Source organism: Protomyctophum parallelum (genome assembly GCF_964188405.1).
Source record: "Protomyctophum parallelum genome assembly, chromosome: 1".
Classification (NCBI taxonomy): domain Eukaryota; kingdom Metazoa; phylum Chordata; class Actinopteri; order Myctophiformes; family Myctophidae; genus Protomyctophum; species Protomyctophum parallelum.
In genome coordinates this window covers 30,019,864-30,040,181 of record NC_139697.1, presented here as the reverse complement: position 1 = coordinate 30,040,181, position 20,318 = coordinate 30,019,864, and the positions used below count along the sequence as shown (strand labels likewise).

Sequence of the window (20,318 nt, the reverse complement as noted above, 5' to 3'; positions counted from 1 at the left end):
AATATATATTGCCCTTACAAAACCAAAGTGCAATACATTTTTGGACGCAGTGAGCTCCTGTATTTATTTGTCTCAAAGGTCATAACAGACTTCATGATTTTTTAGACTGAACAATTCTCCCATGAACAGATATACAATTACTGCAATAAAACATTTGGCTGGTCAAACACTTAAAGCCTTGTTTATCAGTTTGACTCTTTATGTAGTTACTGAACTTTGGCTTTGTAAGGCAGAATAGTATATAAAGTCTACCAAACTATTGTGATAGTATGGTAGATGGTAAGCACATTCTTATCTGAACTCTTCACATTCTTAACTTTTCATGAAGGTTTTGAGAGAATAATTATATAACACACAATGTGTTTTGATAGATTGCGGAAGGACATTATTATTATTATTATTATTACAACACTCAGAATGACAGTTTGAGCTTTCCTTTGATCTGCTGGTAGAAAACGAACACAAACACATGTAATGTTTTTCAAAAGCATGGATGAAAAAAGCACGCAATTATATAGCTGTGTAGAATTGTTGAAGGTACCTTTGAATAGATTTAGTTTTTCTACCTTCCACTTGATTCCACAATTCTCTATTCACGCCAATTGCACACATCTGTATAGAACCACCAATTAGAAATAAGCAGGCAGAAGCAGCATTCTCACACTCAATTGCTGGTGATTTAATACATAATCTTTCATGCTGGCTGCCTATGATGACCATCTAGCATGGTTTTAATTTTTAATATGCAGGATAATCCAATAAAGTACGGTATATTCACACTTCACAAGAGCGTATAATTCTTTTTATAAACTCCAAAATAATTTTTATTCAACGATTAACATAACACTGTTCCTTTAACGCAGTGTGAAGTTAGCCTGAGGACATCTCATACAAACATTATAATAAATTCATTAATAGCAATTATGCACTGAGGAGACTTCCTGTTATCTTTTAATTCTGTTTTACTAGCTGTATGGTTTTGAGCCTTTTTGAGTCTGTTTGCCACACTCTCCCTAAATGCATCGATTTTAGCATAACTCTACAGAATAAGAATGGAATTACTTACTTGCTTACTTGCTTAATTGCTTACTTCAGTATATGACATATAGAACTATTCTGATTCTAATTCAGATTAAATCACTATGTTCAAAGGCACATTAATTGCAATAGAACAGCCGAACTGAAGAGACAAAATCACGTAAGAAATAGAATAGATGTAAAAACTAAGAGACATTCCACTGAAAATGACCTTTTAAAGACTGCTTTTTAAGAGATTTTTTATTACTGTCTGTCATTCCGTACATTAACGGTGAATGTTACATCACGGTTAGCTTCACCTTTCCCTCGTGTTCTTGTCCTTGAGTTCTTAAAACCATGGATGTCAGTGCAAATAGAGATAGAGAATGGGTGCTTACATGGTTGTAGGAGATCAGCCTTCCTCTCAAAATGTAAAATATTCTTTGATTCTCCCTGTCTCTCTCTGTTGGATAGATACAGTATGTGACTGGAAAGTGCAGTAACCTAATTTGTGGGTGTAATATATTTTTACGTTATTTAGTCTAATAGCTGTATGGTTTTAGATTTGTTTTTTTACGGCATGGTTGCTATGGGCCGAGCCATCTAGTAGAGGGTTGTGTGTGTGTGTGTGTGTGTGTGTGTGTGTGTGTGTGTGTGTGTGAATCAGGGTTTAATCTCGCAAACCACTATAGCGACCAGTGCCAAATTCCTGGTGCATGCTGTTAGTAGGCCAATGAAGTAACTGTTTCACAATTTTTGGAAATGTTTAACTTTTTAAAACGGTGGTCAATGATGGTGGAATCGGGCTGAAACCATGCCCAAAAATGACAGACATCACAGTACTTACTGTACGTCACAGTACTGATGTGATGTCATAGATCACTACGTGATGATGAAGATGTGCGTTATTACTTGCGCGAGCAGAGGGCAAATACTGTTTTTGGCTGTGCCCCTCGACCAATTGTATAATTGTATCGTATGTTGGTGGCGTCGCTCGGCCAATTAGGGATTGGCTGATGACGTAACTGTGTGTTTTTATCTAAAAATAGCATCGTTGAAAGACAAACATTAAAGCTGTATATAGGAGGGGCTGGCGCCCATCAAAAAGTCCATGGATGCTGATAGTGTCCGTTTCTATTTACCCATTGTTATAGGAAAGGAATTTTGTTTTCCATTGGTGTAAGTTTTATTTTAAATGTTTGTTTATGGGTTTCATCTTTATTTGATATATTTTATAGAGGGAGGGACGATAAGTTGACAAGAGTCAGAGATAAGTTGCGCGCTCTGCTCGCCATTCATGGCCAACTTGTGTGCAAAGCGCACGTTGGCAGCTCGACAGAGTGCATTTCTAGTAAGACCCTGCCTCTTTTTATTGTTTTTTATCTGTGGTATTATTGTTGATGTGGATTGTTACCTACTTAGAAATGGAAACAGCTAAATATCAGAATTTAAATATAATTCACATGGGTGATTGTGTTTGTGAGTGAATGTGAGAGTTAGTGGTTCAGATAAATGTCTACAAGGGATATCTATGAAAATCTGTTCACGGTATCATCCCAACCGTCGTCTTCTTTTTCCTCTTCTCTGAATCAGATGCCATCTCCCACATCATCACGTCATGCTAATGTGCCCTTATCATGTTTTTAAAAATGATAATAATTATTAATAATGCTGTATATGTACCACTATTCTTTCTGCCAGTATTGGTTTTGTCTTGCATGATATTTTTTAGGATCGTAGAAACACTGTCTGAGCTTGATGGCACTGGCCCTACATTACCACTGGCCCTTAGTACATTACCACTGGCCCTTAGTACATTACCACTGGCCCTTAGTACATTACCACTGGCCCTTAGTACATTACCACTGGCCCTTAGGACATTACCACTGGCCCTTAGTACATTACCACTGGCCCTTAGTACATTACCACTGGCCCTTAGTACATTACCACTGGCTGCTGACAACTGGAACTACAAATATGAGCTTATTCTACACTTGTACTCTTAACACCACCATCCATATTCTGGGGGGAACACTAGTGTTGTGACAGGTTGTGAGCTTTTATATCAGCTATTTTTGGCAACGAGATTTGGTGTAGACGCTAGACGGCAAAAAATGGTCCAACTACAGAGCCAACTCAGGCCCAGTCTAGAGGGGAAGACGGAGTACTATGACCTAAATGTATGAAATGCAACTCTAAGTCATACTACACAAATGTAGCTGTAAAACCATCTCCCCTGCAGTGTCGCTGCAAGGCCCTCACCAAAGGAGCCTGCTAAAGGACCTGCTGAAGGACTACAACCGGATGGAACGTCCGGTGGCCAATGACTCTCACTCACTGCAGGTCTTCTTCTCAATGAGTTTGATACAGATCATGGATGTGGTAAGTGTTTCGCTTTAGGGTTCGCAGTTCGCACAACGTTTCTCTGGATGTGTGGGTTAAAGTGTAAGGACATAGCTATTTATGCTCTTTCTTCTGTTCCAATGTTACTTGATCTTGTCACGTAAAGAAGGTTTTGCTCAAAATGTTTGAAAATGTGTCTTCTAGGACGAGAAAAACCAAGTCCTTACTACAAACATTTGGCTGCGGATGGTAAGTCCAGCTGTGGTGGTGATGGTGGTGGTGGGATATTATTGCTCTAAGACTTTCAAACACCAGTTGGCTGGGGTAAAAATCATGCTTTTACTTGATCTGAAGTTTTACAGGTAGACAAAGCTGTGTGGCCTATCTACTTAAAAACCGAGCAAACCTGCATGGAGAGAAATCGGAAGTTAAGTCATTCTAAGGGGGCAGAAACTGTTGTAGTAATGTATTTTCCTGAAGTTTGATTTCAATGATCTAAGAGCTGCGGAGAGACTAAGGGCTCCAATTTCGTCGCAGCCTTTACTCGCGACGCAGGCCGCAATTCAGCCGCTGCCCGAAAATTACGAATATAGGAGCTTCCTCTGTTCCTTAACGGTATTTTGGTCCGGTGTCACCCGCTATCCTTTTTGCAGACACCGGCATTTGCGCCTAGAGGTGTGGTCATGGGCGTGCTGGCACGTTTTCCCCTAAATTGCTATTTTGGTCACACACATTTGGGAAAGCAATAGTGGAGTTTAAAAGCACCCGTAACTTAGTGCCAAATTAGTTTGGTAGAGCGGCGCGCGCCTCAATGGAGATGTCCAGGCACAGAGTCAGGCTGCATCATCTCTCCAGCTTATTCTCCTATTGCATCTCTTTGTAATTTTCCTATCCAGCAGAAGTGAGTGCCTGCCACGTCCTTGTGTCCATTGTGTTTATATAATTGTATAGTCAAAGAAGTTATTTGTGCCAGGCAAATTTGTGCAGCGTGCACGATTGCATTTGCTCGTTCACCCCATAGCAGCATAACGGGCAACGGATATGGGATCTCTTAAAGGCAATGGCACGTGGACTGGTGATTGGTCAATTATTGTAACGCCCAAACCACACCTATGCATAATATAAAGGATAATGGAGGTGTTTTAGGGATTTAGACAGGTAACCAAAATACCAACTTTAGTGGGGGAACACCCCTTCACCGCTGCTAAATCCCCAAACAGTGTATTTAGAAAGATGAGACGAAATTGGAGCCCTAAGTGTACCATACCTGTCTGTATCTGATAGAGTTGGTTTGACCACTACCTCCAGTGGAACCAGACTGAACACCCTGGAGTGAAGAACCTTCGCTTCACCACGGACCAGGTCTGGACACCAGACATCCTGCTGTATAACAGGTAATACACGCATGCGTGTGCGCACACTCACGCATGCGTGTGCGCACACTCACGCACGCACGCACGCGCACACACACACACACACACACACACACACACACACACACACACACACACACACACACACACACACACACACACACACACACACACACACACACACACACACACACACACACACACACACACACTTTAATACTTTCAATTGGTATATTTAACCCATTTTCAACCTGGCATCCCTATTTTGAGCATGTCATAATAGATTTTTAAAGATTTCCCAGAAGTTTCCCAGACATTAGTCAATTAGCTTGTAGATCGACTATTTTAACTACTTTTGTGCTGCACTGTAATATGGTATGAAATACAGCAAGAAATAATAGGGCATTTATGAAGAAACAAAACAAGATATAAGATTTGTGCCTTGCAGCGACATTATAGTACTGTATTTTCTGTACATACTCTAATTAGAGTATGTATTAGAGTCTAATACATGTTCTTACACACATTTGCTACTTTACTCTGCATAATGAAAACAGAGAAAATGTCAGAATGTAGTGTTCTTTAAGTTCTCTCCTCTCTCCTTCCTTAGTGCAGATGATGACTTTGACTCTACCTTCAAGACCAATGTTCTAGTCAATTCCAGTGGATATGCAGAGTACCTACCTCCAGGTGAGGAATTATCTTCCTCTTCTCCTCCATCATCCATGTGTGTTTACTGCACTTTGCTCACAAACACTGCTGGGTAGCAGAGAAGGAAAAGTTGTTTAAACAATACTGTACCGGTACATCCATCCATCAACCTGTCTCTACCTCTTTCTCTCTGTTGAACTATCATGGGTTTTTTGCAATACAGTACCAATTGAAGTGTGCATTTATATACAGTAGCTCCTTTATCCAAGGCTCCAAGTACTGACAGGTAAAGAAACATATTGGACAGACAATCCAACAAGCACAAAACAAGCAGGTATATTTACACGGGTAGACTATAGACATAAGGTAACACAATGGACAATCAACTCTGGAGGCACAGGGTGGAGACAAGAATACCAAACAACTCGCCCCTTTACCAACTCACCCCGGGCGTACAGCCAGCGGGACTGCGTGCCTGGTATTCCTAAAGTAACCTAAGTAAATTATGCTTAAACGGTTAAACCTAACCTTATTCCTCACCTTAACCTCAGTAAAACTATTCAGTAATTATTACGAACCTCCCTTCCAAGTTTTGTGACTATAGCCCTTCCCCTTATGGTCTCTGAGGAAAAATACTTGAATGAGTTTTCGCATTTTCCCATTCATGTCAATGGGGAAATGTAATGCACAAATAAATTAATATCAATTAAATTATACAACATTTCTCAAGCACACCATTCCTGAAGAAGCCGACCAATTTGAGATATGGCTGAAGTGCGTACTGTCAAAACTGTGGGACGAGTAGCGAATAAAAAAAAGGTTACTCTAGAAGAATAAAAAGTGAAATAATAATAAAGACAATTACAATAGTCTGGTTGTAGGGCAACCACACTAAAGTCCGGTTGTAGGGCAACCACACTAATAAAACAACAGATTGAGACAACATATAACCACAATGCCACAGGTCTGACCCCTGCACAGCAGCACAACACATTGTGAGCAGGTAGATTGGCTATATTTGCTATTCTTTTTAATCTTTTGTCCATTTTCACCTCATATGACATATGCCCGACACCAGGTTGAAAGTGTTTAAACAACCACATGTCCAAATTCCAGCCATGCCTGCCTTCCACCTAGAGTCTTATAGACGCACAACTTCTACCTGGTTGCCAGACACTCTGGATAAGCATACAATGTGTATGATCAATCTCATTTAATTTTCTCTGACGCAATGACGTATCCTATATTATTATTACATTATTTAGCCACTGTTTTCTAATTCCGGATGTGCCATCTTACATCTATGAATAGGATTAGAAAGTATTCACTTCCCTTTCGTAGCCCGGAGGCAAAAGCTGTGAAGCCTCTGCAAGCTGCGGCTCTCTGTGGGGTTCTCTTAGGACTGCACTTTACACTCTCTTAAGTCATCTCATGCACTTTAAAGAACGCTCTTTGATGCAATCTCATGTGCCAGTCTGAAAGAACTGGATGTATGAAGCAGTCACGTAGCGCAAGCTGCGAAAGATCACCTTGTCGGTTTCCTTTGGCGGCCATGTTTATTCACATGACGCTGCTCAATGTAAACACAGTTCCTTGATGCTGTGATTTAGATCGCAGTCAGTCAACAAACAAGAGGAAGAATTGGGTCTTCCCTTCATGACATGCTGCACAAAAGTAGATAGACGGATTGTGGGAAAAAGAAAGAAAGAAAGAAAGAAAGATCAGAGTGAGTGAGTGAGTGAGTGAGTGAGTGAGTGAGTGAGTGAGTGAGGCAGGCAGGCAGTCAGCCAGTGAGTGAGTGAGTAGAAGAGAGGGAGAAAAAGCAAGAGAAAGGGTGAAGCATGAGATGTGAAGAAAGATTGAGAGACAGAAAGTGAAAGGAGCATAGGGAGAGCGAATTAACTACACCAAAATAGGGAGAGAAAAGGATTTAGCCATAGGTTGTGTTGGAGAGCGATACATCACGTCTACCAACCCAGCCAGGGCCCTCCCTTATAAAAGCCTGAACGCAATTACTGAAGTCCTCTTGGCCTTGGTATTGTCAAGAGAAGAAAGGCCACGGGGAGCAGCGTGGCAGGCATGGAGCAGATGAAACGACTGGAGTGAATAATTCAGAAGCAGTTCCCGGGTGGCTGATGGCTGCTCTGTGCTATCATTTTGGGGAGCTGCTTTTGTAGCTGGGGGTCTGAAGGTGCCGTCTTGTGTTTTATTTTGGGACTCTGCTTAATTATGTCACTGGAGATGAGAGGATGTGCCTCTAGGGTGAGAGCTGGAGTGTTTTGGGGTGGAAAAAAGTCTGTGAATCCCACAAGAGATAGTTTCTTCTTGAGAATTTGTTTTCTTGAGTAATGGAATTAGGAAGTTTGCGGGGAACTAAGCTGATAGAGAGAGAGAGAGAGAGAGAGAGAGATGGTTGCAGTTGGTTGCAGTGCTGCAGAAAAAAATATGTTGTCTTTTAAGAGAATAATTTCAAGGTTATCATCACTTATCACTGGGAGACAGACAGAAAGAAAGAGAGGGAAAGAGAGAGAGAGAGAGAGGGAGGGGAGAACGTAGAGTTGCTAAAATATAGGCTACATATAGGAAACCGCAGCAGTGCTGTGTATTGCAAAAGGAGATAAAAACCTGCTTTTAGCTAATCAGGGTATAGTGCCTCAGGAGCTCCTAATGGGAGTAATTATACGGGACGGGAGGCAAGCTGTTATACAGGCTCTGGATTAGTAGCTGGATTTTTAGAGATTGCTGCATTTTGTTTTGTGACATTACATTTTTTTTTACTCTGGCAATCATGTGTGGTCAAGGTAAAATTGGCAAAATCATATAGAAACACATTTTATTCCCACTCCCCAGTAGTTAGCGCATTGGAATTGTCTTTTGTGCCTGGCCCCAGTTTGCTCAAAGCATCGTACTGGATAATCTCTTCAAATTTTCCTTTTCCGCTGTCCATTTCCATTCACCTCTACAAGCTGATTCATATGTTTTTTCCCTCACAATGAATGTCTTTGAGAGAGTTAGATTCGCTTTGGCCTTTTGATCCAGTGTATACCTGGAAGTCTCAATAGTCTTGATTTGTTCATTTTGGTAATTACTGCAATGCTCAACGTGTCTAATGTCTAAAGTGGGTGAGGTTTTACATAAGGCAGTGCATGGTTCTTCTCAACCTTTTCTAGATCGGGGCCTGCTTTAAAATCTCAAAAGTGTTTAGGGCCCACCCATCTGACCAATTGGCATCGATTTTGCCCTTCAATCAATAGTAATAATAAATAGTAATAGTAAAAATAATAATAACATAGTATAGTTTCTATTTAATTGGTATCATAAAGAAAGGTCTTAAAGAAAAAATACCATGATTCTTTTATTCATTATTCTTTTATATTAATGTTATATAATTATTAAAATCTTAGTGTTTTAGCAATAATTTGGGGGCGACTTGTGGCCCACAGGTTGAGAATCACTGTCATAAGGCAGTGGTTCTCAACCTTTTCAGGCTGCGTGACCTCTCAAAATAATCATATTTGAAGTGAGGACCCATCCCACCCTGATAAGCACTTAATTCCTCATTATATTTGAAAGGTAAATGGTAAATGGTGCATTTATATAGCGCCTTTATCCAAGGCGCTTTACAGAGATTGTGCATTACATTCACCCATTCATACACCGATGGCAGCGGAAACCATGCAAGGCACCAACTAGCACATCGGGAGCAATTAGGGGTTCAGTGTCTTGCTCAAGGACACTTCGACAGTAACTCTGGGGGAGCCCGGGTTCGAACTGGCAACCTTACGGTTACCATCCAGGCACTCTACCCCTGAGCTACCACCGCCCCAAAAAGCCCCAAAAAAAGAAATCATGTGGAGACCTCCCTGGGGAATGTGACCCACAGGTTGAGAGCCACTGACATAGAGCGACGCAGTCCCACCCCCTTTCAGAATGACGAGGGCAGGAATTAAAGCCCATTAACTTTTCCCATAGACATTTAAAGTATTTATTTAATTATTTGTTTTGGGCCGAACAAATAATTAGAAGAAAAACAACAAAAAAGTGTTGTACCCTGCCATTTTTCGTCTTTCTAATTATTTGAGAAATTATTTTAAATGGTTTATTGTCATGATTTGTCAACGCGGCTCGGCTTTGTCCGAGGCTTACAGGTCTTTAAATAAATACCTTTTGAAACGTCTATGGGAAAATTAATGGTGAATTATCTTCCGGTGCCCTCGCAGGGTGCGGGACTGCTATAAGGCACTGATGCTCTATAAGGCACTGATCTAATAATGGCAGCATGGAGTGTCTCACTTCAGAGCTGCAATGTTGAATCCTCCTCAGATCATCCTGTACATAAAGTTTATATTTTCCCAACTGAACATCTGACTGCTGTGAGCAACATCGCTGCAAGCTTGTTTATATGCTTTTCTTTCTTTCTTGTTTCCCCCTTTATCTCATTTCGTATGGAGGATGTCTCTGATCGTGACTTCATTTTCACCTCAGCCAACTACTATAAGCTTCAAACTTATCAAAGCTCAAGACGTTCTCCATCTCACCCCACGCACCATTGACATAGAAACAGAGGTTTCTCAGAAAATGATTACCGGTTAGGATTTAGAAGATGGCCTCAGGGGACAGGAGAGATAATCAGACCCAGAAAATTGGTTTTCATAAGATAGTGAAATAGTAAATACTCTCGTTTTTTCTGTGTAGCACAAGGATTCTGTACAGTATAATTTACCTAACACCTATAGAGCACTCTAGACTAGCCTAGAGGTTTTGGGGTGGTCCCCAGGCCCAGATGACAGTAAAGTGACATTTAAGGATTTTTAGACCTTTTTAATATCTAAAACAACTACAAAGTGTTTATTTTCTATAGTTTTTGTTGTTTAATCTTTCTTCCTCCCCCCTCCCCCTCTCTCTCTCTCTCTCTCTCAGGGATCTTCATGAGTACATGCAATGTGGATGTTCGCTGGTTCCCTTTTGACAGCCAGGAATGTGAGCTGAAGTTTGGCTCCTGGACATATGACGGCTGGTTGCTGGACCTTCAGATGAATGAAGCTGATACCTCAGGCTATATGCACAATGGAGAGTGGGACCTAGTGGGTGTGTACTGTGTGTGTGTGTGTGTAGGGGTGAACGGACAGGGTGGTCCGTTAAATGTCTGTGTTCAGCTGTTCTCCATTAACATTTGAGCAATAAGTCACACTACATTGAGTATCTCCATCGTGTTGAAATTTCATTAATATATTTTCCGTGCTATGGTATAACCAGCAACTCAACATTTATTATAAATGTCAGGAATATCTTTCCTTTCCTTCCTATTTCTTTGCCCCAGTACCCCTTTTTTTACGGCATGGACAAAGGTCATGCTGTCTAGATTAGAACAGTTTTTGTTGTGCAGACCAATCATTGCGCACAAAACAGAACCACACCTGGCCATAAACCGCCTGGAAGGAACAACAAGGAATCACTTTGTCTTACACCAATGTTTTTCTTGTGATTGACTTTGTTTTTGTGATGCGCTTTTGTAATTTTGTTAAGTATAAAAGGACATGAACCTCACTAGTTAATTTGCCCACAAGCAGCCAGTTGTTTGTCAGTGCAGGGAAGGGCTGTGCAAAAATATTGACACAACCGAGAATCACCAAATTGGTTTTTCACAATCCTTGATTGATTACCCTGATTGCCCTTCGTTTCAATATGTATCCTGGGCTTAAAGTTATCTGGCACTACGCCGCTTTTCTCTGTTTATTTTCACTCATGCATTAACTTCTCATGCCCTTCCAAATTGAGAGCAATGCAGTCCTAAATGGCAATCACAACACTCTTAATCCATGCAGCATTTAGAAACAACAATGCTGTCGGATGGTTCACAGCATGCATCTTGTCACACACACATTCTTTTTTGGATGTTATCAAATGATTTAATCTCCGTCATCAGCCCTTATCAAGCCAGTTTTTCCTACATATTGACGTTGTTGTCAGCCATTGTCCAACGTTGCGTTTGGCACGTTGTCCGACTACTAACCCTAAATCTAACCTTAACTCTAACCCTATCCCTAAGCTCAGTCTTAAAAGGCCACGTAAGTAATCATAAAGCGAAGTTGTTGTATAGCACAGTTTCATGATATTTTCACTACGGCGGCAGTAATTTCACTTCGCCGTTTCCTAGTTGTCTACTCACGGTAGGCAGTATGTAGGAAATGTCCATATTACTCCATTGACTAGTCTTAAACTCTTAATAAGAAAATACTGGTGATTATCGGTTGATAACATTCGAAGCAGGTGGCCAGGAGGAACATTCCTATCAGCTGTTAACCTGGAAGTGATGGAATAGGCTAGTTGATAACTTGATTGTCATTCAAACAATCGCTGTGCTACAGCTGACTGATCTGGATGATTTTAGGATATGTTCATTCATTAATGTTTGTAAAATACAGATGTGCTTAATTCACAAACTGGAAAGCTAGTGACTTACCTACAACGTACTATTGATAATTAAAGATTGAGCAGGAAGGCCATGCCCTTACTATACTCTCCCTTGTGTTGTTTTAACCTTGCATTTCCCTGTGTCTACATCCAGGAGTTCCAGGCAGCAGGAATGAGGCGTACTACGACTGCTGTAAGGAGCCCTACCCTGATGTCACGTTTGTCATAAGCATCCGACGGCGAACCCTCTACTATGCCCTGAACTTGCTTATCCCGTGTGTGCTGCTGTCTTCTATGACCCTCCTCATCTTCGTCTTGCCTGCAGATTCTGGAGAGAAGATCTCACTGGGTGAGTGGACCAAGGACAACAACTTAAACGTCTCCTATTCCTTGTCCTGCCACTTATTGTGTCATGACTCATGGTCAATGTCTGCTCTATACTACTACAACTACATAGTGGTTCTTTGAAATTCTTGCACTCTAGAACTATAAGAAAAAGTCCTTCTGCACAACTAGGTGCGTCGGATAACTGGAACTAGTAGAGCATAAAGAATCCCGCACACTGTCTTCACTTGAGTTTAGATTTTATTGAGCAATGTTTCGTTCGTCAGACCTTCATCAGGCATGGCTGATGAAGGTCTGACGACCGAAACGTTGCTCAATAAAACATACCCAATGGGGCGGAGAAAGTAGCCCTGCCGTTAGCATAGATGCCTTATCTTGACCAAGGGGACTGCCCTTTGGCTGAGCATAAAATGTTTGTACGTTTTATGTCTTTGACTTGCCACACTCTCCTGATGGAGAGAAGCAATTGCAATGATTCATCGATTGCCAAATTAATCAATGTAAGAGTAGGGAGAACCACTGCATATTGTACTAACATACTCTACCATAAAGATTGGATAAAATAATGTTTTATTCATAAAACAATAAGTCTGCAGGTTCAAGTAGAAGACTGTGGCAGAGAGATGAAAGAGTGGAGGAAGAGGGTTTACAGCTGGAGTGGAGAGGGCTTACGGCAGTAACGGCACAAAATATAACGATCGGAAGGGAAGGGAAGGGACACAACTGAAGGTAGAGGAAGGAAGGAGAGAGATGGATGGATATGGGAAAACAGCAAAGTGGAAGAGAGATGGGAGAGAAATTGATAAAGGATGCGAGGGGAAAGCATAAGGGAAGGAAGAGAAGACTGATGAAGAGAGGGGTGGTAGCAGAGAGAGAGAGGAAAGGATGCTGCAGACTACTAAACAGAAAGTGAAACTTTGGAAGGGACTAGACGCAAACCTGGAAGAATAATAGCTGCAAATAATTTCCATTTCAGTCAGAAACAATCTTGCCATGGATTTAACCATTTATTGCAAACACATTACCGTTACTAGAATTTCGTGGGCCTTCAGCCCGCTCATCCTAGCGCCACGCGTCGCAAATGGAAAGAAGGCAATAGCGGGAGGGCAGTAGGCCTTACTTGGAAAAGCAAACATGGCAACCCATGTTGTTTTCATATACCCAGTTGTTTGGAAAGTGCAAACTTGGCAACCTGACTGAGTGGCCCTATTTCTTTTTTGCTTGTTTCTATTTCCGGATAAAGGCAAGCAAGTGGTTCTATATACCAAGTTGCTTGGATGTTGCAAATGTGGCAACCTAGCAAGAATACTGTACTGTACTGTACTGTACTGTACCATAATGTAACGTACTGTACTGTATTGTAGAATACTGTACCGTACTATATCATACTGAACTGGGCCATACTGTACTGTACTGTACTGAACCGTACCGTACTGTACTGTAGCGAACTGTACCGTACTGTACTGTAGCATGCTGTGCTGTACCGTACTGCTGCGCCCTGTGTATGTGTGTGCGCGTATGTGTATGTGTGTGTGTGTGTGTGTGCAGTGAAAAGGGGAGGGGGCGGGGAAGGTGGATTGTGTGATGTAATTTGCATCACAGTTAAATGTTTTGCGCACTAACAGTGTGTCTGACAAAAGTCATATTTGTACAGTAAATATGGCAGTTGTGGGGAAGCGATGTAGTGCATATGGATTGGGGTGGTGTGCAGGATTCTTTGTGCATGGAGAGATGTGTTAACGGAGTGGTTTGGTAGGAGAAGGGCGAACGCATAAACGTCCATGTGCTTGTGTACCTCCTTTCCATTACGGTAGAAGGATACTTGTGTACCCCCTTTCCATTAGGGTAGAAGGATACTTGGTGCTGATGGCTCCACTCTTCAGATGCTCCCTGAGCTAAGTCAGCTATGTACAATGTAGAAACCCCTCACAGGTCTACAAGAGCTGGCTGAAAGCAAGAAATTGAATTTCAGTTTAACCTTAGAGGCATGCAAGACATTTAATTTTGTTTTTTGGTTTGGCCATGCAACTCTGAACTGGAAAGGTGGAGGCTGGGGTGGCAAAGCTTTACGGAGGGAGCCATACTCCAATGGACCACCTTGTTCTGAGAATTTGCTGTGTGCAGAAATGTGTGGCGGATTAACATGTACTCAGTCAGCACATCAGACTGACAGCTGATTACAGCTGGGGCATATGACTCCTGTGTCCTGCATGAACTAATACAATGCTTCATTTGTTTTAACCATGGGTTAAGGTTCTTGCAGACTGCTGTTTTTTTGTGTGTGCATTTTCCAGCGTTTTTTCCCCTTTAAAAAAAAAGACAGATCTGCAAGATCACAATGTATCGCATTGTGAGAGGTTGTGCTGCTCTTCAGGTCTAAACTGTGGCACTGACTAGATTAAAGGTCGGGGGGAGTCACCAAAACCATTAAGGTGTCATCTTCTGGAAGCATGACGGTGCACAGCAAATTCTACCACACCCCAGCCAGTAGCTTAATTTGGGATCTAATCATATCTTGTTTTGTATAGAGTTGGACGGATGGACCTCACCACAAGCAAGGCTGAAAACACTCAGTTAATTACAAATACGATTAGACTCAGGTCTAAGTGAAAGCACAGGAAAATGACCAAAAGAGGTCGAGGTAGGGCTGCATGGAGAGTACTTGATGAAACCGTGCCAGCGCAGCAGTGATGTCAAAGCATATCTTTAACCCAAATACAGGATGCATTACACAGCTTTTTTTTTGCTACAGGAAAAAATGCCAAGCCTCACACGCGGCCAATTAACCTATTGATGTAATTAAGGCCTAGGAATTGATTAGCCAGAGAGAGAGAGAGCGAGAGAGAGAGAGCTTACAGTACTGCCTTCCAGGAATATACTGTGTCACCACTTGATGGACGAGTTACAGGGTCCATGGGGTGTATGGTTGGGGACAGTCACTGGTTTATTTATCACTGGTTTATTTAGCACTCATTAATTTTGAACAAAATACCCCAATCGGAAATTAATTTTTATCTCTTGACCTGTGTGGGCTTGCACGTTTGACAGATCTGTAACTGAGTGCTTTTGAATGAGTCCAGTTATGCCAAGAAAGCACTCTTAAAATTTGGTCTGTGACGCAAGTGAGATGGATGAAGATGGAGCTAATGTAGGTTTAGAGTGTGTGAGTGTGAGTGAGTATATAGGAGAGAGAGAAATGGAGATTGTGTATTGTACAACATGTGCAGGAGTGTGTGAGCGAGTACATGGGTGTATTTGTCTGTGCACGTTACGTACATGCACAGATGCAATTTGGACACTGGTTGTAGTGTAAAAAGTATATCCATAAGTAATTTACTTAGCAAGCATTAGTCTGTCACACATACTCATTTGCATCCAAATAAATCAAGCCTAATCTAATCATATGAAGTCAGCTATCTTTGGTTTGACCATTTGTCAAAACACTGACTGAACACATTTAGTTTTTTGTGGGAAAGTGCTTCGTGCACAGAGCGTAAACCTTGAGCCAGAGCCTTGCTTACACCCACGACAGAGCCTGTCGTGGGTGTAAGCAAGTGTGGGATGCCATAAATTACCTAACAAAACATTGGCCAATGGCTACAGTGTGAGGGCTCTTTTTTTTTTTTTTTTTTTTTTTTTTGCGGCTTACGCCTTTATTGATTTTTTAAGGGATAGAAAGTAGGCTGACAGGAAACGGGAGAGAGATGGGGGGATGACATGCGGTAAAGGCTGTGTCGGGTCCGGGAGTCGAACCCGCGGCACACCGCGACTGGATCACCAGTCCGGTGCCCAGACCGTTACACTACGGCCTGGGCAGTGTGAGGGCTCATTTATTGTAATCTTTCACTCTCCATCCCTCTGTTCTGTCCTACCCTCTTTTCCCTATGTCCTCAATAACCCCTTCTCTCCCCCCTCTCTCACCAGGTATCACAGTGTTGCTGTCTCTTACTGTATTCATGTTACTGGTGGCGGAGATTATGCCAGCAACTTCTGATTCCATCCCTCTTATAGGTATGTGTGCATGCCCGAGTTTGCGTATGTGTGTGTGTATGTGTGTGTGTGTGTGTGAGTGTACTGCATATTGCTGGATTACAAAGGAAACCCAACCTGGATTAACCTTTCTGTGATTAACATTGTTTGACCTGAATTTGGCAAATTGTCCTTTATGGCATCAGCAAGTTTCATTACATCTAACCCATAAAAGAAACTACATACAGCTATTATACAGCTAAATAAAATCCATGTATTTACATTTTAAATGTGAAAATGATGTAATTTTCTTAAAAGTGCACTTTTTGGAGATACAAGGTTCATCCACGCAACAGCAGGGATATCGTATGCATGTGCTGTATGTGCCTGAACTAATTGTTCCTGCTTGGTGTCAAAATGAACTGCTTTTTGAGGCTGGGTGATTCTGACCATCTGGTTGCCCTTAAACTTAATTGGGTAAATAAATCGCATGGGCTCACTGCTACAAATTAGGTTTAGCAGGCAAACTGGAGCCATCGACAGATGCGATGCCATCTTTGTGCCTAAAGACACAAATTCTGACTATTAAAAACTCCCGGGCTAAAAAAGCGCAGAGTCGTGAGGCTCAGCGCTGCGCTTTTAGCATTACTTGTTATTAAAGATGCCTCTTATCTTATTAAATGATGCACTTACTGTATCCTATGATGCAGCCTAACGCTATTCCCCCCTCCCTCCATCTCCACGTGTCTCCCAGGCCAGTACTTTGCCAGCACTATGATCATCGTAGGGATGTCAGTCATTGCTACAGTGCTGGTTTTGCAGTATCACCATCATGACCCCAACGGAACAAACATGCCCAAATGGGTAAGGCTGGAGCTGATTATACGTTATTACATTAAGTAATTACCTTTACCTACAGTTAATTACAAACCAATTACTTGCATGTTTTAAAGCACAATCATCCGAATCTCCTCAATGTAACATGTCAAAAATATTAATTAAGTGACATTTTATGTCAATTAAGCATCAAATGTTCCCTTTGGGGTAAGCCCCTTTAAGATGTGACAGAATTTGCTTTACATTGGTACAATCAATCATTTTGTCAGAGAAAACTGCATTTTGTCTTTGTGATGGGATGCCTCATTTAGGAACAAAAAACTTAATATATATTTAATGATAGATGATGTCATGTGGAGAACCAGCCACATACATCATTTAATACAACTATCTGAAACTCATTAGCGTAAACACACACTCTGTTTAAGTTATTACATGATGGCGTTATCCCATCAGTTCTATTGCACCATAGTAACATGATTCTACCTTTCTGCCATTTTCGGTAACTTTACGTCTCTCAGTCATCACCGCCTCTTCTTTTTTCTCCCTGCATATTTCAGTGTCTTCGTCAAACACAGCACATCTGACTTTCACTGGAGTATATTTTCAAAGCAGCCTGGATCCGTGGGTGGATTTGGCTCGACTCTTTTCACCCTCCAGATTTAGCAGTGTTGAATGCCAGATAGTATGGGTTTTCTTTTCAAAAGAGCATCCAACATGTTTTGTTCTAAAACAAGTGGAATAAGAGTAAACATTGTGGCCAATTATTTTAAAATCAATGTCTGCGTTAAGACCTTTCCTTGCAAAAAGGCAACATTTTCTGATGACAATATCATAATTTTCTAGCTGCGACCACACAGCTATTGTAAGCCACTCTTGACAGTCAAGGACAGTCAAGCACAAACGGAGAACTGGTTGCAGCTTATCACAAATTTAGCAAATTGCATTACAATAAAACTAAATTATATGACATACTGTAACTGTACATATAAGTTATTTTGAATATGAACGTTTTATCAAATCTTTCATGACTGCTCAGAAAACATATGAGCAGATGCTGTATTGATTGACACATCTGCAAGGCCTTTCTGTTGATAAATGGCCCTATTTAGACAACCCAGTGGCCAATTAAAAAGCTAATTGATGGGGTCCAGAAGACGATATTGAACCAGCACAGTTCATAATTGCACACCGGACAAAAACAACAACAGCAACAACAGGGACTATTACCTGGCTAATGAACTCATGGGGGAGGGTGGGGGGGGCTAATTGAGAAGTCATCTGGACAATAGCTAGTCATTACATGCCAAACACCCATCTGGTCGCTGTGAGGCTAATGTGCCCTTTCAGGGGACTTGACCAATCTCGGTAGAGGAGCATTCATATAAAGATAAGTTGAAAATGGAACAGAAAAACAGAATTGTACAGAGAAAGCTGGACAGAAAATAACATGTCGAGTAGGACATAACAGAATAGAACCTGACAGAACAGAACTCGCCATGACAACAGAACAGAACACTTTTGGATAAACGGAGCAGAACAAAATAGCTCAGATCAGAACAGCGGAACAACGTTGCAATTTCCAGCTCCTTGCCAGAGGATATTCTAATATTTAGCTGACTAAATGCCCCCGATTCTTTTAAGCCTTGCTATAATCCCATTACCGTCATGCCGCAGTAACCTGCCACTCAATTCTGTTAATACCACTATTTGGATTAAAATCAGGCTTTATAGCACAAGTAGCCTTCCTGCACTGAAAGAGTAAACTGCACAGAGATCAGTTAAGTATTCTTTGCTAGAGGCACATTAATTGTGTGTATCCCGGTGAGGATTACTGTTATGCTAAGCATGAGTCCACCACCAGCACCAGCCACAGACTCAGTCATCAACAGGAGCGGGCTATTAGGCTCAAGTGTAGCGATGGCGTGATGCCAGGTTCAATGGACGTGGGTGGTCTTTTCCTTTCCTGCTCTCATTCCCTCCCTTCCTTTACCTTCTAAAACCCTTATCCTCTCTACCTCCCTGCCTCTTCCCATATATTCTGCACTCTCTCTCTCTCTCTCTCTCTCTCTCTCTCTCTCTCTCTCTCTCTCTCTCTCTCTCTCTCAGGTGCAACTTGTTTTGCTGCAGTGGGTGGCATGGTTCCTGCGCATGAAACGTCCGGGGGAGGGTGATGACCCCGAGCGGCCACCCTGTGCCCCCCACCTGCGGCGCTGCTCATCCGGCTCCCATAGCGGCAGCATCCCCAACCCGCCGGACCCCACTCTTCACCCGCTGCACCCCCAGAACCTGACTCCGTTCCAGCAGACCGGCCCGCTCCTCTCGGGGCATCCCCACCTCCACTCCCAGTCCAGTACCAACAACAACGGGAACCTGCTCTACCTGGGCTTCCAGAGCCTGGACGAGCCGTCGCTCCTCCAGGAGAACATCCGGAACAGCATCTCGACGGGACCTCCGCGCGTGGCGGCCAGCCCACCTCCTCACCTACCCGGCCAGTTCTGCAGCTCCCCGCCACCCCCCACCCCTAACATGGACCCTGGTGGGTGTCCTTGTCCCAGCAGCACTGTGTCGAGCGGCGGGGGCTTCGGCGGTGGGCCCGGGGGGGCAGGCGGCTGCTCGGCCGGCATACTGGGAGACCCTCAGCTGCAGGCCATACTGGAGGAGGTGCGCTACATGGCAGACCGCTTCAGAGAGCAGGACGAGGCGGAGTGCATGGCTGACCAGTGGAAGTTTGCGGCTGCTGTAATCGATCGTTTGTGTTTGGTGGCGTTCAGTATATTCAACATCATATGCACCATCTCTATACTCATGTCCGCGCCCAACTTTGTGGAGGCAGTCTCCAAGGACTACGTTTGAAAACGGGGGAAGGAGGGAAGGCGGGAGGGAGAGAGGGAAATTTGAAGAGGTGTGTGAAACTAGGTTTAGGCTGTGAGATGGAGTGGGCCAGCATCCAAGAAAATAACGATTTTCAAGGAGCATAGACACGATAATCTGTTTGTGAGGGACCAGAGAATGGCAAAAAATTATTATACAAATGGTTCCCTCTTGCCACGCATACAGCTTTATGGTAAATTGAAAGATAAAGAGAAAAAAGGTAAACGAAGAGGCAAGATAGAATAAACGTTGATGAGGTTAGGAGAAGGGGCAAGGCTTTATTAGCTCCTTGAGAAGGTGAAATGGATTATGGTTAATTAGAAACTTTCCCAGAGACCTGAGGCAAAGATGAGCGAGAGGGGGCAATTAGAAGAGAAGAACTCAGTACAATTCCTTCACAGATAAGGATTGGAGCCCTTGGAGTGACAGAGATATTAAGAGAGGGAGAGAGGAGGAAAGAGACAAGTAGATAGATAGAGCAGATAAATAAGACAG

At 42.4% G+C, this 20,318-nt stretch overlaps 1 protein-coding gene across 1 annotated transcript in view; it reads left to right on the top strand.

The window, feature by feature from the left end:
* chrna11 (cholinergic receptor, nicotinic, alpha 11) overlaps positions 1-19,805 on the top strand; it is a gene marked incomplete at both ends in the record, with an annotated part of 21,276 nt that extends 1,471 nt beyond the window's left edge. The window contains 9 exons of the mRNA XM_083762000.1: positions 3,260-3,399; positions 3,565-3,609; positions 4,645-4,754; positions 5,344-5,423; positions 10,305-10,472; positions 11,953-12,147; positions 16,068-16,154; positions 16,867-16,976; positions 19,059-19,805. Of these exons, the coding sequence (XP_083618126.1) occupies positions 3,260-3,399; positions 3,565-3,609; positions 4,645-4,754; positions 5,344-5,423; positions 10,305-10,472; positions 11,953-12,147; positions 16,068-16,154; positions 16,867-16,976; positions 19,059-19,805 (1,682 nt within the window). The remainder of the gene's footprint in view (positions 1-3,259; positions 3,400-3,564; positions 3,610-4,644; positions 4,755-5,343; positions 5,424-10,304; positions 10,473-11,952; positions 12,148-16,067; positions 16,155-16,866; positions 16,977-19,058) is intronic.
* Between the last annotated feature and the right edge of the window lie 513 nt (positions 19,806-20,318).